The sequence below is a fragment of the Puma concolor genome, chromosome E4 (genome assembly GCF_028749965.1).
Source record: "Puma concolor isolate L17-30 chromosome E4, mPumCon1.1.hap2, whole genome shotgun sequence".
Taxonomy (NCBI): domain Eukaryota; kingdom Metazoa; phylum Chordata; class Mammalia; order Carnivora; family Felidae; genus Puma; species Puma concolor.
Genome location: NC_141683.1, coordinates 29,059,720 through 29,085,116, shown reverse-complemented (window position 1 = coordinate 29,085,116; position 25,397 = coordinate 29,059,720). Strand labels below are relative to the sequence as shown.

General features: G+C 56.0%; 2 protein-coding genes across 5 annotated transcripts; both read right to left on the bottom strand.

Annotated features, from left to right (window-relative positions):
• Positions 1-1,593: 1,593 nt before the first annotated feature.
• Positions 1,594-10,431, bottom strand: ARL8A (ARF like GTPase 8A). 2 transcript variants are annotated; one of them, XM_086694197.1, is made up of 7 exons: positions 10,138-10,431; positions 5,548-5,628; positions 5,106-5,179; positions 3,793-3,886; positions 3,562-3,629; positions 3,250-3,343; positions 1,594-2,704 (listed from the first exon to the last, which is right to left on the bottom strand). In XM_086694197.1, the coding sequence occupies exons 1-7, from the start codon at positions 10,258-10,260 to the stop codon at positions 2,477-2,479; spliced, it is 762 nt and encodes a 253-aa protein (XP_086550323.1). In that variant the 5' UTR covers positions 10,261-10,431; the 3' UTR covers positions 1,594-2,476. The 2 variants fall into 2 exon arrangements, with proteins under 2 accessions (XP_086550323.1, XP_086550324.1); XM_086694198.1 differs by having other exon boundaries at positions 2,448-2,704; positions 3,250-3,320.
• Positions 10,432-11,674: 1,243 nt separating this feature from the next.
• On the bottom strand, positions 11,675-23,551 carry PTPN7 (protein tyrosine phosphatase non-receptor type 7). 3 transcript variants are annotated; one of them, XM_086694195.1, is made up of 10 exons: positions 23,412-23,551; positions 22,152-22,326; positions 21,432-21,615; positions 21,049-21,133; positions 19,289-19,365; positions 17,691-17,828; positions 17,201-17,311; positions 16,354-16,511; positions 14,363-14,476; positions 11,675-13,432 (listed from the first exon to the last, which is right to left on the bottom strand). In XM_086694195.1, exons 2-10 carry the CDS (start codon positions 22,208-22,210, stop codon positions 13,339-13,341), a joined length of 1,020 nt encoding a protein of 339 aa, XP_086550321.1. In that variant the 5' UTR covers positions 22,211-22,326; positions 23,412-23,551; the 3' UTR covers positions 11,675-13,338. The 3 variants fall into 3 exon arrangements, with proteins under 3 accessions (XP_086550321.1, XP_086550322.1, XP_086550320.1); XM_086694196.1 differs by having other exon boundaries at positions 21,049-21,130; XM_086694194.1 differs by lacking the exon at positions 23,412-23,551 and having other exon boundaries at positions 11,675-13,123; positions 13,315-13,432; positions 22,152-22,225.
• Positions 23,552-25,397: the final 1,846 nt, after the last annotated feature.

Below are 25,397 nucleotides of genomic sequence, written 5' to 3'. Positions count from 1 at the left end.
GTCCAACTTCCACAAATTCTTTAGGTCCTATTAGGCACCTGCTGCGTGCAGGCGCTGTGGTAGGATGATGCCTGCTTGCTGGTAAGTAGCTCATCCTGTCTAACCTCCAATGTCACCCCTCATCGGGGGATTCAGGACCAGGAAAGGCAGGTCTGCCCTGACACCTGCCCCGTCCTGCTCCCCACATGAGTGACCGTCAGGCCTCTCCAGCCTCCTAGGCCAAGGGCAACTCCTGCCACCTCTGCAGCCAGGAGAGCACGGGGGCAGCCTGGTCCCACCTTCAACCTCCTTAACCAGGGGGCACGTTTCCTATTCCTTAGGAGCTAGAAGACACCTTAAAACCACTTCACCCCATTTGCCAAATTCCATCCACATTCTTTCCTCCAACTCCTCTGGTAAAGGGGAACTGCCTCTCCAGGCAAGTCATTTCTTTCTTTTTTAAAAAAAAATTTTTTTTTGGACATTTATTTATTTTTGAGAGACAGAGCACTAGCAGGAGAGGGGCAGAGAAAGAGGGAGACACAGAATCCGAAGCAGGCTCCAGGCCCCAAGCTGTCAGCACAGAGCCCGATGCGGGGCTCGAACTCACAAACTGCGAGATCATGACCTGAGCCGAAGTCTGACGCTTAACCGACTGAGCCGCACAGGCAACCCCACCAGAGTCATTTCTGACTATAAACTACCTTCAGGAGGAAGCCCTGGGCACCAAGAAGTTCAGAGCCAATAGGTGCCAATAGGTGAAGTTCAGAGCCAACAGGGCAGGCCCAGGACCCTTGAGGCCAAAGCCCTGGGATCCCTGCTCCCACATCTAAGGGAACCATGCCTCCTTCTTCCTGCAGAAGTGACTAGAAGTGACTTCCTGCAGAGGCAGGACTAGAGGACCAGAAAACAGAGCTGCTGTAGGGGCCTGCTCTATTCTCCAGGGGGACGGGAGGCTGAAGGGGGCGGAGCAGGGGAGAGGCGGGGCTTTCCTGCGAAAGTGGGTCAAGATGGCCCCGGATTTGGGTAAGCTGGGCCTGCAAGGCTCAGAAGCCGCAGCTGTGGGCAAGGAGGAGGGGGGACCAGCTCTGAAGGCTGGGGTCAAGTAGGGAAAGGACTGGGATTGGGCAGAGGAACAAGGGTACGGCCTCTCTCCCAAGAAACCGGTGGCACCGACACCAACAGAGAAGCGGGGAAGGGGGGAAGCCGTCAGGCTCTGCAGGCCCGGCACCGCCCCCTGGAGGACAATTCGCTGTGGCTGCAGGTAGGGCTCTGAATGGACTCGAGGGAGGCGCAGCCCCGCACACATCGGGATGCAGCCCCACACTCCCGCCACGCTGATCCCAGCCCCAGGCAGGTCCTTAAACAGACTTCCTTCTTAGCTCCACTTGGCAGCTGGAAGCTCAGAGCCGACCGCATGCGAGTCTGACGAGGGAGGGAGAAGGAGGCCCGGCGAGGCCCGGCACACGTGCGGGAGGCTGCTGTGTGAAGTGCCATTGTGTGCCCGGTGTGAGCGCATGCCTCCCTCTCCGTGGCTGTTTGTGCCCAGTGTGCGGGCCAGCCAGTCATTCCGTGGCATCTAACGGACAAATAACCAGCCCCGTACACCCCCCCGACACAAAACTGGTCATTTATTCGTGTTGTTAGGAGGCAAAAAAATGTACAGTTACAAGAATCATTTTCCAAACAGAGGTTAAATATGAGCTGAAAAGTGTAAAAAAGGAAGAGGAACATCACTTTACAAATCATTAAATTAAACACATAAACCAACAGAAAACAAAACCCAAAGAACCAACCCCCCATGCTGAGTTCTCTCCTTGTGCAACTCTGCAAAATGAGAACAGAAAATGAGGTGGCCCATGGAGTTGGGGGCCCCAGGAAGGGGCAGGAGCTGGGAGCCAGGAACGGGCAGGAGGGGCTGCTGGGGCGCCCCGGGCGCTGGCCTCCTGCCCTTTCCGCCTGGTGCTCTCTGGCACCTGGTTGTGCCTGGTGGCCCTACTGAGGCTAGGGGGGCAGACAGGGGCACCTCCGGAGGTGGCAGTCAGCCTGTGACGTTCAAGCACTACGGGGACAAGCCAGATCGGGAAGTGGAAATGAACGCGACATGGGGATGGCCGCCAGTGCCCTGGCTGGTACCTGCCCCCCAGGTGCCAGCCTTCACTTTCCTAATCTGAACCTGCCCCAAGCCCACCCCGCATCTCTTTCCTTCTTTCCAGACCGCCCCCCTCCCGGGTCCTGACGGGCCCCTGCAGCATCAAATGGTTGATTTTAGTCTTTGCTTAAATTAAAAAATTAAAATATATATACATATATATACTGTACACACAGGACAACAACAGAAGAGTGTTGAAAAGGGCAGTGTAGGAGTGGGGCACGGGAGAGAGGAGGGCAGGGGCTATGGGGCCAGGGCTGTTAAGGGGCCGGAAGCAGGGCCGGCAGAGGGCAGAGGGAAGGGGAAGGGCGAGAGGTTAGGGGGCCAGAATGGGAGCGGTTTATTTTACAATAAAATCAGGAGTTCAAACCTCAGCAGAACAGGACTCTGGGATCCCCAGAGGGTCCCTCCCCACGCTGAGTGAGGAGGGACGGGCTTAGGGGGGACGGCAGGGTGGGCGGGGAGCTCGGCTTCGGGTTTGGATGACAGCAGGTCCCTGGTCCGAGGGGGAAGGACCGCAGTCTCAGCTTCTCCGTGACTTTGAGTGTTGAATAAGCCACTGTAGGGTGATATCTGGGTGGGGGACGACAGAGAGGTTTATACGCCTTCTAGTTTGTGCTGGGCCGACGGGGGAGGTGGAACAAACACCTTAGGGAGTGGCCTAAGCCCAGGGCTTCCGAAACTGCAACTGGGGATCAACTCTAAGGGCAGCAAAAGCCCAGAGCCATCGAGCTCCAAACAGCCCCACATGAGTGGCGGGGGGCATCTGGGTGGCGTGAAGGATGGAGCCATGGGACGTCACAGCCAGAAGGGGCCTGGGAATCGCCTGATCTAACCCTGTGACTGTTACAGTGGGGGAAGCAAGGCCCCAGGAAGGGAGCGATTTGCCTAAGATCACACAACCAGTAGAGGGCAGAGCCGGGTGATGCTCAGATTCTGAGCTTCCCCGATGCCTGTCCTACCCCAGGACAACCATAGAGCTTTGGGCTTCAAGGAAGGTTGTGGAGTGAAAGCCTTTGAGAGTCACTGCCCCAGAACACCCAGAAGTGCCTCTCCGCTCCTCCCCTTGTCCCGGGCTCTTCCCAGAATGCCAGCAACTCCCCCATACCCACGCGCACCAATGTTGTCCTTTTCTTTGCAGGAAATGGAGTAGCAGCAGATCTCTCGGTCCTGGATGGCAGAAAGATTCCTGGGGGGAAACCAGAGTAGAACCTGCTGAGGCTAGGACTGCCCAGGGGGCCTGGGGCTGGGGGCGCCAGAGTCCTTTGCTTGCTCAGGAGCTACAATGGGGAGGGCGAGGCTCCGGGAAAGGTACGCTCTGCTGCCACCATGTGGCGAATACTGAGAGCAGCAGGAAGCCGTCTCCCTCTCGGTGGCCTGGGAAATCGGGGGAGCAGGGAGGAAGGACAGAGAAGAGTAGCCAAACTCACATTTTCTCAATCAGCTCCTTCTCATCCAGTGCTCCTGGAAGGTCTCGCTTGTTACCCAGGACTAAGACCTACAGAGGAGGACAAAGACTAGGTCCAGGGCTGCCGGGCCAGGCCGTCTGTTTCCTCTCCCCACTTCAACCGTGCCTGGCCTTCACCTGCCTCAGGCCAGGCCCCCAGTGACTTCCCAGCGGGCTCCCTCCACCCCCCCCCCCACTCCAATGCACTGCTGACCGGAATGCCCTGCAGCTGGGGTTTGTCCAGTAGGTTGTGCAACTCATTCTTGGAGGCCTCAATCTTCTCCTGGTCAGCGGCGTCCACCATGTACCTGGGGGACAGCAGGGTGGGGACAAGCAGGTTGACACTACAGGCTGAGAGGTAGGAAGAGAAGGACCTGCTGCTTGCGGGAGCAAACCTCTTGTTTGGGCTTGGTCACCTCTTGATCTGTGAGCTATCTAGGCCTCCTCCAGGGCCTGCCGTTATCCCGTCGTCCAAAGTCCCCTCCGAAGAAGCTGTCATGCAGGGGGTGAAGCTTGGCTCTTTGAGATTATGTGTAAATCCCTCCCAAAGTGACCCTCTTAAGTCTTCAGGAAAAGACTAGCTATGGGTGAGTGAGAAAAAAAGCAAAGGATGCCCCAGAAGATTTTCTTGCAGCAAGATACTTTTAAAAAATGAGGTCAGGGCCACCTGGGTGGCTCAGTGGGTTGAGCGACCGACTTCGGCTCAGGTTGTGATCTCGCAGTCCGTGAGTTCGAGCCCCGCGTCGGGCTCTGTGCCGACAGCTCAGAGCCTGGAGCCTGCTTCGGATTCTGTGTCTCCCTTTCTCTCTGACCCTGCCCCGCTCATGCCCTGTCTCTCTCTCTCAAAAATAAACAAACATTAAAAATAATTAAAAAAAATTTTTTTTAAATGTTTATTTATCTTTGAGACAGAGACAGACAGAGCATGAACGGGGGAGGGTCAGAGAGAGAGGGAGACACAGAATCCGAAGCAGGCTCCAGGCTCCGAGCTGTCAGCACAGAGCCCGACGCGGGGCTCGAACTCACAGACCGCGAGATCACGACCTGAGCCGAAGTCGGTCGCTCAACCCACTGAGCCACCAGGGCGGCCCCCCAAAAAATGTTTTTTAAATGAGGTGAAAAACAATGAAAACAAAACAATCTTTTGTTTGGGCATACACATGTGAGATAAAATTATTTTTTAAAAGCAAGGGAACGAGCCATTTAAATCACACAAAAGTCAGGAGAGCGGTGACTCTAAATTGGGGGGAGGCAGGGAGACACAGGTACTTTGAGCCGGTTGATGCTGTGGTTCTCAGATTGGCCGGGAGGTGCCCAGAGTGTTTCACAGATATTCTTATCTGCACACGTAAAGGCCAGCCGTGTACGGACAGTGTGTTGTGAACCCAGCACTTTGATGGATCCAGTTCTGGACCTGTGGCTCCTACAGGTAGTGAGGTTGCGAGGCCAGGGCGGGCGGGGGGGCGGGGGGGGGGTCGGGGAGCCAGGTGAGGCTGAGTCCTGCCACCAGCCTGGCCCTGCACTTACACAATGGCACTCACTCCTCGGCAGTAGCGCTCCCACATGCTGCGGAATCGGGGCTGTCCCCCAATGTCCCAGAGCTGAGCAAGAAGAGGGTGACACGGTCTCAGCAGCAAGCAGGCAATCAAACCCATCTTGGCTCCCAAGTCCCCCTCCCCGCTCCCCTACTCCCCGCCACACCACCCCCACCCCCCTGCCCCCCCACTCCCCACCCCCTGCCCCAGGATTCACATGCTGTCCGGTCCTCCTGTCTCTGCACCCCTCTGACTGCCTCAGAAGTCTTGTGCTCTTTTCCGCACTATCCAAGCCTCGGCTTTCCTTCAGCTTCTCTCCCCAGGGGTCGCAGATGCCCTCCCCAACTCCCTTCCGGGTGCCCGGCCCCAACAGGCACACACGGGCTCTTCTGTGGCCCCAGCTGTGCCCAGAGTTTTGGCTTCCTGCCGCTCACCTTGATGGTCACGTTCCCTTTGGTGATTTTGCGCATGTTGAAACCCACGGTGGGGATCATGTCCTCGTTGAACTGTCCTGACTGGGAGGAAGAGTCAGAATTGGAAAAGGGGTAACAAGTGACAGAATCCAGATGCACCACCTCTGGTGGCCACGGCCACAAGGCTGCAAGAGTGAGGCAGAGGCCAGGCCCGAGCTTCACAGGCACCCCTCTGCGAGGGGGGCATGGGGCCATCTCCTGAGTGTCCCTTGGTTTCAGGGGGGATGGCCATAAACAACTCAGGTGTTCACCCGATTCCTGGGGCTCTCCCATGAACACGAGGCCTGTCTTCTTCAGGCAAACTCAAAAGTCTCACAGCCCAGACCGGGGAAAAAATTCCTCCTAAAGTCTAACCTACATCTCTCTGTTGGAACAGGAGCCCCTTTATTGTACTTAGTCTCCAGTGGAGCAGAAGAATTACCTCCCAACAAAAGAACTTCAAGCAGCTCATGATAAGCAGTGAGGGGGGATCTCAAGGGAAGGAGACATATCTTCAAACTGGCAGCAAATATTTTGAGGGAAGGTAAAGTGGCCACCCCAACGTGCAATGCCCACCAAGTAATTTCTGGATTATCCGGTGGTTGTGGTCTATTTGTACGACACTCCATTTGTTAGGATGGATAATCCACACTCTGTACTCCCTGTTGACTTATGTGTCTCCCCAATGGACTGAGAGCTTCTTGGGGAGGGGAACCATGCCTCCATTAACAACATTAGCAGATGTTTGCTGAATAATTAGGAGTTGACTATTAACTCCATATCCCATAACCCCCTCTCGAATTCAAACGATCGTCATTTCTCCCCCCTCTAAATTGTCTCCAAGATGTCTAGATTGCTCTAAACTAGCCCAGGCCTGAAGGCCAGACCAAACTTGCTCCAAGGTCATTTCCATGTTCACATGTAGGACAATTCTGCTTACAAGCACCCCCCTCAGGTGCAGGAGATGGGACTTGCTTAACCTTGAATCTGAGGGTGACGGCCTTGTCTCTCTACCATGCCATTTGTTTCTACTAGGTGGTAGGAATAATTTGCCTCAGGTCATGTAAGGAAGTCAGGGGCTCTGACCCTTAGCCAAGGTGTAGGAGATGATGATTTCTTATTCAGAGTCTGTAGGCCTGAATGAAGACTGCCTGAGGATCCATCCAAATGAGAGCGATCGATCGATTCCTTTTTATCCAGAGGAATCACCCAAACTCATTCGCCAAAGTTCTTGCAAGTGAGAACTGAGTCCTTGTGACTCATGCTCATGACAAGATAGAGTAAGGGTTCCCACCCCAACGGCCACAGATGCACTGCAGAGAGTCCGTAAACCCCCTGAAATTGCTCCCGATGTGCATGTAAAAAATTTTTGTTTGTATGGACACTTCTCTGGGGCAAGGGTGTCTAATTTTTATCAGTTATCAAAAGGGACCCAGAGCCCTAAAAGTTAGGAATCACCAAGGGAAAGGGAGCATCCTGAAGGAGGACAGCTTTGCTTCCAGCTAAGTATGGAGGCCGTAAACACATGTGGTCTAATATCCAAACCCCAGCAAGGTGCCAGGGTGGGGGTGGGGGCACCCGCTGGACCAAAGTCCACTCCTCCCCATTGGGGCTGCTGAAGAACATAAGGGTCTAAAGAAGAAAGCCCAGTTTTTATTAACCATTCACATGGAGGAGCGTGGGCAAGACACTTCAACCTCATTGGGCCTCAAGGCTTCCTCCCGGGAAATGGGGACAAGGGTTTTTGTTTCCTAGAGACTGGCAAATAAGGCTCACAAAGTGCTTGGAAATGGAAATGGTCTGAGTATCGCATGAAGAGCCATCTGGCATCTCTGGCAAGTAGAAGATTCACAGGCTCCCATATACATGAAAAAGCCTGGCCTGGCAGAATGGGATTTGGGGCTAGGAAAACGTTCGGGAAACCAGGCTCCCCGGTACCCAGATAGCCAGTTCAGCTGTGAATCAAAGCTAAGCTGGAACCAGGTTATGACTTCATTTCCCTGCTAATGCCTCCTGATCTCACAAGCTCTTCACTTAATGGCTGGAAGTAACCTTTTGTCTCAGACTTGAATACCTCCTGGCTCATTCCCTCTTGGGTGGGCTCCAACTGTCTGAAAATTCTGTATAATGAGTCAAAAATCCATCTTCCTATAACTTCCATCCCTTGTTCCAAAGACTTGGGTACCCCAAGAGTAGTTCTTCCATAGGACAGTCTTTTACACTTTTACATATTTGAAAATGGCTCTCTTTTTTTCCTTCAGGCAAAACATCTCCTACTTTCTACATCACAACTTTTTGAGAGGAACTCAACAGAACACTTCTAGGTCCTTAGAAGGACTGTGAAGTCTCTGTATAATTTTTTTTTTTCCAGTTCACATTAGCCTGCTGAGTAGCTAGACACATAAACCCAACTTCTATTTACAGTCAGACCTCATAGGGGGAGTAGAAAAAGCCAAATGGGAAAAAAGCTGAGACCAACAGATGACAAATGAGCGGGCAAAGGTGATTCAGAAAGTCAGCGGTGGGCATGGGAACAAAGGCCAGGGGTCCCGATTCTTCATTTCTTTCTGAAAGACACTCTACTGTGGTTATACACAAGGTGGGCAGAAATGCCAGTGCGGGAGCCCTGGAGGATTGGAGAACACCAGTTTCCCTGATCCTAAAACTCCCGTGGAAGTCCACAAGGGGTGATTTTTCTTGGAAGGCCTCTTTAAAGGGAAATTTTGCTGGCACTTTTAGGATGGTGAGCCCTTCGGGTGAGCCGAAGTGGCAAGTTGAGTAGTGAACGGGGGAATGCATGGGCTAAGAACTGTACATCACCCAAACTCTGACCTGGCAGTGTAATATGTGACTCTTGGGTTCTGTTCCTGGGTCTGATCCCGTTTTGGATATGATGCAGGTCTAGAGGAGGCCCTCCTGACGAGGAACTGGAACCCACCTGGGTACCTGTGCATCTCTGCCCAGGCACGTGGCTTCCCTGGGGACTGGAGGTGACACCTAGGGTGAGCTGTTAGAGCAGCAACAACTTGGTCCTCCTCTTGGCCTTACCCTGGAGACGTCTCCCAGATCTAAATGCCTAGAAGCCAAGCCACCCAGGCCTGCAGGATCAGAGTCCAGGTGTTATGTTCCTGCCCAAGGGGCCCCAAGAGCCCAAGTCAATGCCAAATCTAACTAGGGGCCAAACTCTCAGACAGGAGCCCAGGGGCAAATGTTGGCTAGGAGACTATCATGCCAAAAAACCCAGCAGGGGCCTGAAGGTCCTGGCCTGTCGGATGAGGAACTAGGAACCACTGGGTGGAGAAAGGGGCAGGAGTCCTCTGCAAAACATGTTCGGAAAAGGAAGCCAGTGCCTAAATATGTGACCGTGGGGTACCCGCAGCTCCAGCCTCCAGCCTTCCCTCTGCCCTTCTGCCTCAGGCCATGCTCCTTCTGGGATGCTGAGATCCATCAGGGGGGCCCTCTTCTTCCGGGATGGGCCACAACACAGAGAAGTACCTGGGCTGACCGGCCATACTTCTTTGCTAACCCACATCATCGGCATTTTTGGCCAGTGTGTGGCCAATCCACAATTCTCAGAAACCCCAGTATGGGTACTGGGACCGGCGGGGGGGGGGCAACCCCAGCACCTGCCCCAAGCCTCCCTCAGCCCCACACTCCCAGTCCAGCCAAGCTCTTTAACGCAGGCCGCAGCCATTACCGCAGCCTCAGCTCACACACCCATTGGAGCCCATCTTCCCTTTTTGTAAGACAGATTTTAACTCCTTCCCCACCACTCCCTGGCAGTGAAAGACTTACAATTGCCCATCTCCGTCTCGACTGCCCAAAGCCCTCAGAGCCACTCTCTCCCGTGTCCCTAGAGTGGGCAGCGCCCCTCCAACTCATCCTCTGGTTGGGGCACCTCCTGCTGCAACTTCTGAGCCAGACGGAGACTCCAAACTCCCTTTCCGATGCCATCCTCCCCGGACCCCCAGCTAAGACGCCGCGGGTTCCTGGAGAGGAGGAGTCTGGGCTGGTGCCAAGGGCCTCAGCTGATGCCACTACCCCCAGGGGACACCTCCCCTCCCCCTCAATAGCGCCGGGGCTTCCCCTTCCGGCAGAGAGGGGTTAAAGCCTCGGGGTGGGGCTGGGCTTGCCCAGGCCCCTTCCCCAAGCCGCTCCGGCCGCCCGGTCCCGCGACCCTCCGCACGCGGGGCGGGAAGGCCCGGGCGCTTTCGCCCCGTCATGCCCCCTCGCGCGGGGACCGGAGGGAGCCTGTCTCTGCAGGCGGCGGATCCCGCCAGCCTCGTGACCCCCAGGGGCCGCCAGGCCCAGGGCCCCAGCCGGTGTCTCGCCCCCCTTCCCCCGCCCCCAGCCGTGCCATCCCGGCCCGGGCGGGACAGCGGGTCGCGCGCCACCCAGGTCTCCCACGGGCCGTGCTAGGCCCCAAGCGCTCGGGCCCGCTCCTCCCCCGCCCGGCGCCCGGCGGTGCCCGGCCATGCCAGGCGGCGACCCCGGCTCACCAGGGCGCGGCGCAGGCCGACACAGGCCCGACCCTCGGCCGGCGCCCCGGGCCCGCGCCCCGCGCCCCCGTACCGCGATCACGTTGACGAAGGTGGTCTTTCCGGAGTACTGCAGCCCGACCAGCGTGAGCTCCATCTCCTCCTTCCAGAACAGGGCCTTGAACCAGTCCAGCAGCTTGTTGAACAAAGCGATCATGGTCGCTGCGGCCGGCCCCGCCCGGTGCCGGCTGCCCGCCGCCCCTCGCTGCCCTCGCGCTGCGGCCCGGAGCGGCCCCTCCCCAGTGCGGCCCGGGTCCCGCGGCTCGGTGCGGGCGGAGGCTGGAGCGCAGCGGCCGACGACTCGCTGCCCCCGGATCCGCTCGCCGATGGGTGTGGCTTCGGCGCCCTCCTCCCCCTCCTCCTCCTCCTCCGCCGCCGCCGCCGCTGCCGCCGCCGCCGCCGCCGCCGCCGCCCTCCCGCGCCGCCGCTGCCCGGCCGTGTCCGGCTCGCACCCGAGCACGCGCCCCTCCCTCGCCCCTCGCCGGGCCCGCGGGTGGGGTGCGCGGGGAGCCCGCGAGCCTCCGGGGTAGGGCCTGCGCCTGCTGGCGTCCGGGGACACTGGGGAGAGAGGTCCCCTTCCCGGGCTGCGGCGCCCTGGCTGGCACCCCTTTCCTTCTTAAAGGGCGGTGGGCCCGAGGTGCGTGGGGTCCCCGTTAAGCAGGGTGGAGAAGGATGCTTCACCCACTTTCCAGGACGCGGAGATGAGCTCTCTGTGAAAGGGAGAGAAATGGAGGCTTTTTGTTCCCTGAATCCTTGGCCTCTGAACATCTCTGGGGACAGAGTCTTATCCTCTCAAAACCTAACGAGCGGAGAGTCACAACCGTCTTTGGGTGTTTTAATACTCCATCTTGTTTTGTTAACCACAGTTTACCTGAACTGCGAGTTTAGGAAGCCTCTGGCCCAAAGTGAAACAGCTGTTTGAGGCTGAGGTTGATTTTCACTAGTATCACCATAATTCGTAGATAAAATCCTGCCGGGGTGGGGGGTGGGGGTGCCAGTGAGGGAGATCTGCAGCGGATGAAAAAGTTGGCCTGTTTTGGCAAAAGTCAAAGTTTTCTTCAGGAGGAGAACTGATGGTGGGAGATACAAGGCAAGCAGAGATGCCTCCCTAGCCACAGGGCTGCTGAACCCAGGGGCTGGCTGTTCCCCAGTAGTTCCAGGCATCAGGGCAAATCTCCCACCTAGGAGGAGTGCTCTTTAGAATCAGGTTTTCAAACCCACTCAGGTGTAGTCTCTTGTTCTGGCTAAAGGTGCATAAACTGTCGAACCATATGTCAAACCTACCCAAGATGACCAAATGATCATTTATTTGATCATTGGTCTTGAAGCAGAGGGATCACAGAGTATCATCTTTCTAGCTTCTGCCCTTTATAGGTTCCCGTCCAGCTCCTAAGGTGCACCTCTGCCCCATTTCCTAAACCGACTACTGTGTCACTTTGTTTGATGTGTCTCAAGAAGTTGCTAGAAAAGTGCATATCCTGGATAAGGATCGGCAGCCTATTCCTGGGTCTCTGGGGTCTTACTCTCTTGCTATAAAGAGGCCTGAGAAAAAGATGGAAAGAAGGAATGAATCAGTCATCCAAAAGGTTTTTATTCTCCCACTTGGTTCCTTTTCCAGAGCTTGTACTCTCTAAGTTCTAGAATGGGGTTGGGGCCACAGTTATAGGGTGGGGAGCCTGTGGGTCTATGGCCACGCACCTGCTTCCCTCCCGGTTGGGTCTGAGCGCAGGGCAGGATCAGGCACTTGAGAGCTCTGTGCCCTCCTTCACAGGCACAGGCTGCGAGTGCCTCCCAAAGGGGTTAGGAGCAGGTGAGCCATTCCTGGGGCTGTAAGGAAGGAAGAATTCCATTGTGAGACCAAGCGGAAGTGTTAAGAAAATTAACCTCAGTTTCAACGTTGCACGTGCTTCAGAAGCGATGTCGTGAATAAGGAGGCCCAGCTGCTCGCCAGGATCCAGCTCCTTGGGGGGTTCCACAGAGAGCTGGCATCAGTCAAGGCAGACCCCAGGGGCTGAGTGCCCGGAGAGATGGTGCCTTTCTTCATTCCCACAGGCAGCTCATTTTGGATTCAAGGACGAAGGATCTGGATGCCTTCCTGGGGAGTGTAGGTGAGCCCTGAGATAGATCTTGGGTGCCCTGGAAATTGTATTGGTGCCGAGATGATGAAAGGAGTTAGTTCTCTGGGAGAGGCTATGAGGATCCCAACTCTGCGGTCCCAGGCTGAGGCCCCTGGTCTGCATGCGGTGCTTCACCCAGATAGTTCTTGGAAACAGCCAGGCTCTCCAGCTGTACTCTGCAAATGCAGGGGTGGATGGGGGCAGGGCGCAGGAGTTTCTTGTTTCTTGCTCCTTGTTTCTTCCTCACTGTTCGTTCTTTTATACCTCCTGTTACCCAGGGTACCTTCTGAGGTCATGAAAGGAAGACGGAAGATGCTGGGCCTCTCTCGGGAGTAGCTGGGGTGAGTGGCTGGCAATTATGGAGGCAGGGGCAGCCCTCTGGGCCTCTGAGGGGTTGCCACACGTTCCCTCTTCCAAAAGTCTCAAATGACTGGCCTGGTCACCTCTGTAGCCTGATCCCAGGACACAGGTGTGGGCACAGGGGTAGTCTGGGTCCTTGTTGTCTTTGGGGGGTATCCAGCCCTCACAGATGTGGGGTGAGGAAGCGGAAAGTCACTGCCGGGAGGTTGAGAACTTGGCCACGGTCAGGACCAGACTTTTCCCAGCTCCCGCATCTGGCCAGTTCTTGGGCAGGGCCCAGGTGGAAGATGATCTTGGGATCACTCTCTTGCCAGGCCCAGCAAGGGGATACAGCTGGAGCGGCTTCTGGGAGCTTCTCTGATTACTTTTCCCTATGGCAGCAAAGCACTTAATGCCCATGTCGTAGACGGAGAGATGAAGCTCACAGAACACTTTAGACAAGACTGGGACACTGGTCCTTTCTCGGCTGTCTCATAAATGCCAGTTCCTAGCTCGAAGTTCAGAGAGACACGGGAGGTTCCCCCAAGTGTCCACTTGGGGCTACTAGAGGAAGCAGAAGAGTGGCCGGTGGTAAAGACCTGGAGTCTGGTCCCTGTTCTTGCCGATGCAACTTCCTGTGACCGCATGTGCCCGCTGAGGAAGCACCCCTTCCCCATGCCCGCCCAGGGGATCCCTCAGATCACAAGGCCCACTTTCCCCAGAACCACCTGCCCAGGCGTGGGGGGATCTGGCACGTGGGCTGGTGGAGGTACCAGCGGTCAGGGGCAGGGCTCCTCCGGTAGCTGGGCTGCATACAGGGCCAGGGTGTGGTGCAGGAACTGGTATTGCTCTGTGGTCTGGATCATCCCACCCCTGCAAGGAGAATATGCAGAGACCATGAGCACAGGAGGGGCGAGTCAAGCATCCCATAGTTCTGCAGGGAGAGTCTCCCAAAGAACCTGTCGACCCCTTCACATATGTTCATCCTTTGGGCTTTCTCCTCCTTTTTCTGCCCCTCAGACCTTCCCCACGAGCGAAGCCTCCCCCCACCCCCCGCCCTGCCCCTTACTCAGGGCTGGGCCCCATTGCTAGCTGTGCCCAGGAGGAGAACTTTTTCCTCTCTGACCCATCGGCTCCTGGGGCAGCGCCAGGCCCCTGATTCCTCAGGCCAGGCCAGGAATATTCCTGAGCCTCAAGGTTTCTTCCTCCCTGTCTTAAAAGTAAAAATAATAATTCTGTATATTTGTACAGTAGGTTCTCATCTTTGAAAAACATGTTCCCTATGCATTAACTCATTCCTTAACGCGGCTCCCGGGGAAGGAGCGTCGTTTCTCTCTAGATAAAGAAACGGGGGCCCAGAGAAATACAGCGATGGCTCAGTGAGATGCAACTCAGAATTGGCACCGTGGTTCCCGGTCTCCAGATGCAGAGGGCTTCTGTGCAGTATCTGTGCTCGCCTGGTGTCTAGGACCAACCACACCCTATCCTTCCACCTTTCCCTGAGCAGGGGATTTGGAAAACCACAACCAACAACCAAAAAAGATACAAGGCTCAGGTATCTGCAGAGTGGCATATTTAATTCTAGGCCGCCAAGCTAAAATTTTAGATAGAGATTCTTTCCTGGGTGTTAGCTGCACAAGGAAACCGCTCTTTAAGCAGTGGGCCCTTTCCTTTCTGGAAGGAAGTGCTTGATGGTGATGAGCCTCTAAGTGCCCTGGTGCCCAGGAAGCACTGATGGCACTCCTTCACGTCGTTAGTCCTGTCCACGTTCATAGACCCACCTGTCCACGTTCATAGACCCACCTGTCCAGCCGCAGTTGGCACACGATACCCAGAATGTCCACTTCCCCTCGGGCCTTCAGCTGTTGACAGCCAATTCGGGTGGCGATGAAGCAGCCAGTCCGGCCAATCCCTGCACTGGGTACAGCCAGGGAGGGGACAGGGAGGTCACAGGAGACCAGAGAACGTGGGGGCCAGGCCTCAAACTACAGAGAAAGCCGTAGGGACTTAGGGCCCCCTATTTTGGGGGTGGGGACATGAGGGCGGAGGAAGGTAGCAACACCTTCACAGGTTAGAGCTGGCACTGGGGCAGTTTGCATTTCGTCCAGCCTCACCATAAACCTATCCCAGGTCACCCTCCAGCCCCCGTGGACATTTTGAGGAGCTCTCTTCTGCTTAGCGGCAGGCAGTGGTTTCCAACTGTCCGCGTTGCCTTTGGCCTTGTTGAGCCCTTGAGCCCTGCTTGTCTGACCAGGACACCATCTCCACAGCTGCTGACACTCAGCCCCCTTCTCCCACCTCGGGTCCCTCCCACAGCTGTCCCCTCCACGCTGCTGTGTCTTGCCCTTTGTTCCAAAACCTTTTCAAGGACTCCCCGTCTTTGGGAAGGCTTCTTATCTGAAGCCCTGATAGAAGCCACTCACGACCTCCCAACACTTATGTCCAGGTGCGCCCTGTGGGGAAGAGGCTCATGGGCCCCCTCTGTCTATACTTGTGCTAGTATGTTCTATTCAGGTATGTACCCCCAAATGGTTACCTTATCATAAGCTTGTCCCCCGTGGTACCCCCCACCCCACCCCACTCCACCCCACCCCAATCGGATTCTTACTCTGTAGCCAAAGAATTCCTTTGAAATGGCACTTAGCTAGTCTTATGAGGCCCCTTGTGATCTGGCCTTCCAGACTGCTCTCTCATCACTCTCCTTCCCTTCCCCCACATGACCTCCAAGCCCCCATCTTCTAACTCTGCTCCCAGCAATGTCCATTTACAAATTTCATCTCAGGGGGTGCCTGGGTGTCTTAGCCGCCTGAGCATCAGACTCCTGATTTCAGCTCAGGTCATGATCCAAGGGCATGGGATCGAACCCCACGTAGGGCCCCCTTGCTGAGTGTGAAGCTCCTCTCCCTCTGCTCCTCTCCCTTGCTTGTGCTCTCTCTCTCTCTTAAAAAAAAAAAAAAAATTCATCTTGGAGCCTTTGCACATGCTGTTCCATCTGCCTGGAACGCTTCCTCTTTCCACTCTTCACTTGATGAATTCACCCTTCAGATTTTAGCTTAGTTTGATGTCCTTTCTCCTGGAAAACCTTCTCTGGCCAGTCTGGGATGGGCGACTTGGTTCTGTGCTCCCCTACACCTCCCACTGTGCTGTGCTTAATCATTTGATCTGCTGTCTTTCCCACCAGACTATAAACCCAGCCGGGCAGAAACTGAGCTGTCTCCTCAGCTTCTAACACTGTGCCTGATAGTAACTCATTCTCAATCAATAGTTGTTGAATAAATGAGTTTCTCGGAGCACCCGGGTGGCTCAGTCAATTAAGCGTCTGACTTCAGCTCAGGCCATGATCTCACGGTTTGTGAGTTCTAGCCCCGCATCGGGCTCTGTGCTGACGGCTCAGAGCCTGGAGCCTGCTTCAGATTCTGTGTCTCCCTCTCTCTGCCCCTCCCCTGCTCACACTGTCTGTCCCTCTCTCTCAAAAGTAAAACATTAAATTTAAAAAATAAATGAATTTCTCAACACCGGGGACCATGTTTATCTCCCTCCCCAGAAGACTGGGAAGCTTTCTGATGTTCTGTCCCCTCTCTGGCTTGTACCTGAATGTCCAGCCCAGATGGCCAGGTTCTGCATGAAGGAGAGAATGAGAACAGAGCACTTGCTGAATGACCTAGAGATTCCCATCCAAGGTAAGACTTGGGCCTGCCCGGTGCTGTCCTTCTTAGACCCCTTCCAAGGAGAGATCCAATGGCAGGGAAAGGGGCACCTGCTCATAGGCTGCTGGGGAGGGCGGGGCCACATACCTGCAGTGGACTACGATGGGCCCAGTGTTGGCAGCTGTCTCTGGGCTTTCCTCCACCTCGGCCACCAGGCGCAGCAGAGGCCCAGCCGATTCTGGGGTCTGGTGATCAGGCCAGGCAGAGAAGAGGACATGTTTCACTACCCGGCACTCCTCCTGGTGCTGGCATAGGAACAAGGCATGAGAACCAAGGTCAGGGTAGGAGGCACTGGCAGCCTTCTTCTCTGGCAGCAGAGGAGGGCAAGGGCCGGAATTCCCCCCTGGGACAGTCACGGACCCCGAGCAGGCCAGGTCAGCCCTTCTCCTGCTCATCATACTCCACCGTTCCCTCCTCTGAAATGCTGGAGGGAATGCTGTCCAGGGAGCGGGGGAAGACCCAAGTTCAAGTCCTGGCTGTGCTTCTAACTAGCATATGACTTTGGGCAAGTCCCTTAACCTCATTTACTTAGAAGAAGGAGACCGTGATATCTTATTGGTTTGCTTCTCAGGATGCTTGGAGGATAAGGAGTTGGGAAAGAAATGCTTTGAAAAGTATAAAATGCTATATGATAATAGAAGGCATTTTAAAGCACTTCACATGTGTCATTATACATCTGCCTGGACTTCCGGTGGTTCCTTCAGCATGACTCTGGGACCCCTCCTCTGGGCAGATGGGCCTTCCTGGTGGTTTCTGCTTGGCTAGTTGGCTCTGCCCTGTTAGACTAGGGCGGTACCCACGTTCTCTTGCTTTTTGCCTCAAGCTCTTCTTCTAGATGTGCGTTCAAGAAGGTTTCGATGAATAAACCCTTGGATCCCAGTAAAGGTCAGGCCTGAGTTTCAGCGATGCTGGAGACAGCCTGACCTCCCTGTACCTGGATGGTGAGCTGCCGCACAGTGTATTCTGGACATTCTTTTGTGCCTTGGATGCGGATCCGGAAGGGTCCATAGGTTTCCTCTTCTGTGGGCCAGTAGTGGACACATTTCTAGGAGGGAGGGAGCTGGGAGTCAGAAGGGGGAAGTGTCTATCAGCTGGAGCGGGGGCCAGGACAGCAGAGAAGGAAGTGGGGTCCCCTCCCCCTTTCCCTCCCCCATCGGAGGGGCTCCGCGCTGCCTGGGTCAGTACCCAGGGGCTGGGCTCTCCTGCAGGTGAAGTGCTTACCCCACCCCCCATTCTGGTTGTGGAGAGCCTCGATGGTGTATACCTCAGAAACTTTTCTGGGAAGTTCAGGCTGGGCCTGGCTATAGGTATTGTCAGCTTCCAGGAGAGGCCCTAGTCCCAAGCTGCCCTGAGTCGGGGCATGTGTTGTGGGGTAAGAAGTAGCCTTTTCTGGGTTCACTAAGGAATGTGACTCCACCTCCTACCTCCTTGCCTTCTCGGAGCTGAGTGAGCATGACAATGAGTGACACTTCTTCCTGCCACACCATCTCCCAGAAGTCTGATACGGTGTTGGGCATGGGGCCCTGGGTCGCAATGTAGACCTTCTCCTGCCCGTCGTAGCCCTGGGGAGATGGATGCGTAAAAGGAAGGGTGGGAAGCAGTGAGAGTAGAGCCCCAGGGAAATCCTGGACTCCGGGGGTCCTGGGGTCAGGCTGAAGACACTGAACATGCACACCCAGACATACCCGTGCACACACTGGAAGGCACGTGGTGGAAAGGACACAGGCTCTGGAGGGAGGAACACGTGGGTTCAAATCTCTGTTCTGCTGCTTACTAGCTCTGCCACCACAAGCAGGTTACCTAGCCTCCGTTAAGCCTCAGCTTTCTCATCTGTAAATTGGGCACAATAGCTATCTTGCAAGAATGTAGCACAAATCACATTCAACAAATCATATTGAGGGTCTAGCGCTATCAGGTCCTTTGGAAATGTTTGTTCCCTTCCTCCCCTATTGCTTTCTTTTTTTTTTTTTTTTTTTTTAAATTTTTTTTCAACGTTTTTATTTATTTTTGGGACAGAGAGAGACAGAGCATGAACGGGGGAGGGTCAGAGAGAGAGGGAGACACAGAATCAGAAACAGGCTCCAGGCTCTGAGCCATCAGCCCAGAGCCTGACGCGGGGCTCGAACTCACGGACCGCGAGATCGTGACCTGGCTGAAGTCGGACGCTTAACCGACTGCGCCACCCAGGCGCCCCTCCCCTATTGCTTTCTACTAGCACAAAATAAGAAAACAGTGTTCAACACTGGTTGAGTGAATGTTTCACATTTACTATTACTTTTATATATATTTAGTAGCAAGACGTGGCACTTTCTTGCTAGCCCTTTTCTCTCCCGGTCGGAATCTCAGCTCCTCAAGATGATGAAAGCCAGACAGACCACTGTTCACTAAATTTCTGCCAGCAAATAGGAGATTTGCAGAGTCTGGGGCTAACAGCTTTCAACCTCCTGGCACCTCTGACCTCTGTCCTAGCCACTTGGAGCCACTAGAGGGCGCCACCTTTACATCTACTTCGGACCAGTAGAGGTGGGAAGCTGGGGTAGAGAGGCCGCCTTGCCTCCCTGGTTCCTATAGTTTGATGTTAAACCATTTCCTCAAAGGAGGGGCTGTTTTGGGAGGCAGTTAAGGGTAGAGAGAGAGAAAAGGGAGGCAGGGGAGCATTCCTATTTGTGCTAGCACCTTCCATGCAGACCTAAGAGCCAGGAGCCCTGGGGCTACGAGGGAGTGAGTTCAACAGGGCAACTTCCTCCATGTGTAAAGGGTTGGCAGGGATGATGTGATAACGTGCGTTAAGGAGACTGGGTGGTTTCTTCTTTTCAGCCTAACATCTGCTCTGTTTTCTCGGCTGGTGTCTTGGGGCCTCTTTGGTGTCTGTCCCATCTTGGGGGGGGGGAGGGGCATGGCAGTAGTGATTTGGAGCAGGAACCCACAGCTGGACGATATTCTCTGGGGATGTCCTCAAACACAGCGCACCCCCCGACCCCACCCCCATTCCCTGCGCGGCAGCCCCAGCTAGGCCACTCACTCGGATGTAGTTGGCATTGATGTAGTCTCCGTCTTCTTGGCTCTGTGCCCGGCCTAGACAGACACGGCTCTGGGGATCTAGGAAGTTAAAATCAGCAGAGGTCAGAGGTCAAAAGGGGACCAACTAAGGCGCACTCCCAATAGGGTCAGGAAGAGGTGAGTTCCTGTGCATATCACAGTACCCCGTGTATCGCAGGTGGTCAGAGACCCCCTAAATTACTTTATATGCAGACATTAAGGAGCCACAGAATGTTTCTGAGCAGTAGAGTGACATGTTCAAAGGAATAACTGGGGAAGGCTAACTGCGTGGTGCTGTGCAGGACGATTGAGGAAAGGGAATGGGGCCGCAGAGACCCTAATGGGCAGTTACTGAAATATTCTAGTCTTGAAGTCAGGAAGAGGATAGAGCACAATTGTACCAATAAGGCAAGGGAGGAAAAAGAGGGGTCACAGAGGAAAAGTTTTTTTCCTTTCTAAATTTATTTTAGAGAGAGAGAAAGCGTGAGGCGGGGAGAGGGGCAGAGGGAGACAGAGAGAGAGAGAGAGAGAGAGAGAGAAAATCTTAAGCAGGTTCCATGCTCAGTGCTGAGCCCAACACTAGGCTCCATCCCATGACCCTGGGATCATGACCTGAGCTGAAATCAAGAGTCAGACGCTCAACGGACTGAGCCACCCAGGCGCCCCAGGAAGAGTTTCTTTCTGATGGTGAATATGAGATTTGGATGAGCGACTAGCCCCAAATCCTGCAGTGGTGACGTGGGACCAAAAGTCGGGTTTCATTCTGCCACTGGGCGTGCCAGCCTCTCCCTTGAAGTGGGGAGATCCAATCCAAGCTGGAATGAAGAAGTTAGCTTGTAAGGAAAGGAGACGAGCTTTGCCAGTGCTGGCTTGGTTCTGGACAGAGGAGAATTGCAAGGGAGACTTCCCTCCTGGCCGGGAGTGGGGGGGCGGGGGGGGGGGAGTGTTGGGGAGTGAGGGGGGTGGGGGGGGTTGGGCAGTGGGGGGAGGCTGGTTAGACTTAGATCAAGAACAAGGGCCGCTCCCTCCTCCCCCCCCATTCGAGGAGTGCTGACCCACCCCTGCGGGCAAATGGCTGTCACCGCAGGAGCCGGGAGTGGTGAGCTAAGGCCTCCAGACAAGGAGTTGCTGGAGGTGGGTGGGCCAAACAAGGCTTCTCTGAGTGGGGGGAGGGGGAGAGTCTCTGAGGGTCTCCTGCTTGCCTCTGCAAAGCAGGAGGTGCTGATCCCTGGACCCTTTGAGCTTGCAGGGTCAACCCCTTACAGCCCCAGGACTCCCGTCTCCAAACTCTCACTGCTCTCTTGCAAAGTCCCTGCATTTGACTTGCTCGAAACCCTCTCTCTGGGAGCCATCCTGATGGTGCCTTTGCCACTGCAGACCTCTGCTGGGCATTTCCCACAGTGGAGGAAGAGGAGAAAGAAGCTGTGACCTCGGGCAAGTTATGCCCGAGGCAACTTTTCTGTGATTCCAAATCTACTCCCTGGGGTCGTTTTGAGAAATGAGTTAACATCAGTATCTCCCAGCACCGCCTGGCCCACGGTAAGCACCTGCGAATATGAGTTGCTGTATTCTCACTGTGGTTATGATCCCTGCCCAGCCCGGGGATGGTATTGGTGTTTCTCTGCTGAAAGAAAATGCTCTATGTGAGGGAGCTCTTGCCTGGCTGAGGCTGTGTGTCGACTCCTGAACCTGTCCAGCCCCAGGGACAGCATCACCTCCCTTGAAGCCCGCCGCACTTCTTACTTGGCAAGATGGTCTTATATCGGTCCTTGGAGGCGTGGCCAGGAATATCCAGGTCTTCAGAGTTGACAAAGTTTGAGGGGATCTTCTGGTAGAGGGAGGAAATGAGTGAATATAGCCGATACATCTTCCCAGCCTCCTTTGCCCCCTTGCCCCCCTTATCTAGTAGAGCTGGGCCCTTGCTCTTTTCTCCTGGCTTCAGTAGGTCTGGATGGGGTGGAGGGCGGAAGAGGGAGCATGGGGCAGTTTTCTCCCCTGATCCTAGGGTTCTCTTTCCTGAGGTCCCAAAGAGGAGGCATCCTGCAGTACCCAAGATAGTATGGTGCCGGCTGGCTGTCTCTGATTCAGAAGGGCGGATGGACTCCGAGGAGATCCCAAGTTCTTACCAGGAATTCCTCTTCCAGCTGCTTGGGGCTGGGTGGCTGGTGCTGCAGGGCCCAGCGGGTGAGGGGGTGTCCAGCTGTGCGCAGAAAGTGTAGGGTGACCTCCCGGGGTGTGTTCACTGAGCAAATGGGCTCTACAGCTCCCAGGGACCGCACATCCAGCATCAGAGCCACATTGGAGCCTCGCCTGCAGGCACGGACAACCAGTGCCTAGTGAGTGCCCAAGAACATCGCTGCTCTAACCATTATTATTGTTATAGGGCACGCCTGAGGAGGCTGCTCCTTGTTTCCCCCTTGACCCACAGGCCCAGTGGGCTCCAGGTTCAGGACCCTGCTACATGCCCTTCTTTTGTCAGATCGGGGCAGCCTTGAACGCAACTGTTCTCTCCACCTGCCCACCCCTGCCCATTCCTCCCTGGCCTCCAAAGGTCAGACCTACATCCAGACCCAAGAAAGCCCTGCTCCAGGGGCTGGCTACTCAGCCCATCTTGGGGTTTGGGAAACAGGCACGAGGTTGACGTGACACTTTATGCCCCAGACATGTAAAGGACATGCAAAGGACATGCAAATGAACACATGTGGTTTCCTTTTCCAGATTGGAGTCAACAGCTGAGGGCCCTCTGGACTCAGCTGTCAGAGCTGGAGAGGCAGATGGAAGGAATGGGCACAGTCTCAGAGCTGGGAAGCCCCCCCCCCCCCCTCCACTCCCGGGAAAGATCTCACCTCTCCTGCAGTCGCACATGCTTCTTGGCTGGTGCTTTGGTGGGTGGAGGCTGGGTCATGGCTGCCCCCAAAGACCAGGTCGGCAGCCGTGCTCTGGAGCACCCCCACCACGGTCCTGGACCATGCTGGGTGGGGTGCTGGGCCCAGGGGAGGCTTACTCAGCCATGAGGTTCACCTGAAAGACAGGAGCCCTCAGCTGTTGCCCTCTGGCCTGTCTGACTGGCCAGGAGAAGGCTCCCAAGTCCTGGCCAGCTGCCTGTTTTCTGGTACCTCTGTTTTTACTGAGGTGTCTTCTGTTCTCCGAGCAGCAATGTCATTTTCACTGCGGGAAGGCCAGGATCTCTAGGGGGGGGACCCAGGGTGGTGGGCAGTCTGAGATTGGAGTAGGGGCCCAACAAGGGGTAGAGACTGTGGGGGAGGGCAGGAAAGCCTCCAGAAGGAAGGAGAGAGGGGAAGAGAGGCCGCTCAAAGCAAGAGTACAAGGGGCTCTAAGCTGGGACCCAAGTGAAAGAAGGCAAGGGAGGAAACACAAACAATTTTGTTCTGTGTAGAAGGGAGAGAGAAGGCTCACAGAAACCACCTCTAGTCTAGTCCTTCTCTGAAATGAAAGGTTTAAGGCCTCTCGAAGCGTTGGAGCCAGTTGGGGACCCTTGTAGACCCTGTCCTAACCGCTGGCAGCTTCCGAGTTCATTCTGGCTTCTGGGGTCTCTGTCCAGGGAGGTAGGCTAGGGGTGGTGGTGGGGGTGTGTTTCCTTCCTCCTCTGCCCATCCCCCCATCTCCCGCCTCTGTAACTGTCACAGGAAATGGCCTCACCAAGCCCTTGAGCATGGTGAGGCGACAGCTGGGGGCACAAGAGGGGCCATGGAGGTGGTGGGGCCATCTCCTCTTGGGGGACAGTCCCTATCTTCCAGAGCCAGGTCACAGCTTCTGAGGAGCGGGGGCGGTGTTAGAGTTGCTAAGCCCGCAGGGACAGAGGTGAGGGGACAGAGTGGGCCCCGTGCAGATGTGGATGATAGAGGCTGTCCCGAAGCAGAAAGGGGTTCATCGGCCTCTGATCTCCTTGCAGCCCCCTGCGGCTCCCCTGCCCCCACCCCCCCACCTCGGGGCTATCAGCTGGGTCAGCACCCATTCGCCAGCCAGGCGCTATAGCACCCAATGCGACGTTACTCACACCCTCCGTGGAGATGCCCTCCCGTCTCCCCAGGGTTCACACCACCCCAGGACCACAGGGACCCCTCCTCCCCCTTTCAGGTACTTACTGAAGCAGCTGTGTCCCCCAGGCTGCCTCTTGCCAGCTGTCTGTCTGTCTGTTGGTTGGTCTTTGAGGGCTGAGGAGGCTTCAGGAAGCCAGCTTCCTCCCTCTGCCCCTCCTTGTTGCCACCCACGCACACCCCAGCTGCACGCTGCCCTCCCGCGCCTGCAGCCACCGCCAGGGGTCGGGTGGCTCTTGCCTGTGCCCCTTTGGGTGTGGGCTGGCTGTGTGCCAGCACTTTTGCCATGGGTCTAAGGCCCTGCTCCCTGGGGGTAGACCAGGTCCTCTGGGTCTTTGTCACATTCAGCCTCTGCCTGCTTACTGGGCAGAGCTCAGCTGTCCCACATGGAACGCCTCATTGTTCCTGTTCAAGCTGGCCCTGTCCACACAGTGATTTCTACTCCTCTGCTTTGGCCTCAGAGCCCTAGTCCTGGAAGCCCTTGCCCCCTCAAGCCTTGGGAGTTCACGGTCAGGCACAGGTTACGCCTTCTCAGAGCAGAGGTGGGTGCGGACTTGGAGTGGGGTGGGGGAGAAAGGAAGCAGGAATCTTTGCTCCACAAAGACCCAGGCCAGACCAGAAGGGTCAGCTTCAGGCCCTGAGCCACACCCCAGCTCTCAGCTGCCTCTGGTTTGAGATGGACCAGCCGGCCCGGAAGTAGATGGCAGAGGCTGCTTGAAGAAGAGTCTGGGGGGCTTTCCCCCTGCGCGCAAGCCCTCCAGGCCTCGTCCCCAAATCCTAACATCTATTGAGAAGACTTACAGATAGTGGACAGTCTCTGGCCCTCACACGGGGGGACTCCCACGTCTTCTTCGCCTCTGGGGCATCTGGATGCCTGGGGCCTAGGAAGTGGCCCCCACGTCCAAGATTCCACTGCCCACCCCCCATCCCCCACCCCCCACCCCCCGCCTTGCCTCGGCAGGCCCCTTTCTGGCCAGCAGCCCAGCTGGTTCATGCTCGCTGCGGCTTCTTCTCCCTTGTAACATTCCAAACACCCTTCCTTTCCCAGCCCCAACACGCGCAATCCTCGTCCTCTCTCTTCCTCCCACTACTGATTCAGCTGTCAAACGGTGACAGCAGAAAAGGAATGATTTACAATAGACACAGGGGGTGGGCACACTGGAGGGGCGGTGGGGAGGGTGCTGGCCTGCTGCTGGCCTAAGGGGGAGGAGGGTTGGGATAACCCTCTGGAGCTCTGGAGGCCTCCCAGCGCCTGTCTTTTCTCCTGGAAGTGGGGACCAGGAACTGGCTCTCTTCGGAGACCCTCCAGGGCCAGCTGGTCCTGGACCCTTCTTTACTCTGGGGAGTGGTTTCCCCGAAAGGAGGCTGATCAGAGCTGGAGTAGTAGTTGGCTGTGGTACCCAGAACAGGGTGTGGTGTGCTGGGGGGAGCGCAGGAGAGCCTGGGAATCCCTGGTCAACCTGTGGAAAGCGACCCGAGGCTGGCCTCTGCTCCAGCTGTTCCCCTAAGCCCACCGGGATCTCCACTAATGGGCAGTGGGGCCCTGGGGATCAAAGAAGGGGGCAGGAGGGGATTAGAAAGAGGGCCACCCCCACTGGGCCAAGCTGTCGATTGTTATCAGGAACAGGAAGCTAGGATACCACAGGGGTGGGGAGGAGGAAGCAGGCAGAGCCTTCCCCCCACTGGTCCGCCAGTGCCTCCAGGTTCCCACCAGGTCTCCGGGGTCTGAGCCCCATTGGCCTCAGGCACACCCCCTACCCTCCCAAGGCTCACCCGGCAGCAGTTTGAGGAGCTGGAAGCTGAGCTCTTGGGTGAAGAGCAAGGAGGCTGGGGGCCAGGAGATGGGAGGGGTGGTTGGTGGTGGGGGTGGGGGTAACGGCATTAGGCAAGACCCTGAGGATCTCTCAGTTCCCTTTGGGTGTGTTTGGGGGTGAGGGAATAGTCACTCTTTGCCTCCTGCCTCACCCCTCTCGCCCTCTGCTTAGAAATGCCTGGATACGCATGGAGGTGTGGGGCTAGAGCCCAGGAGGGGTG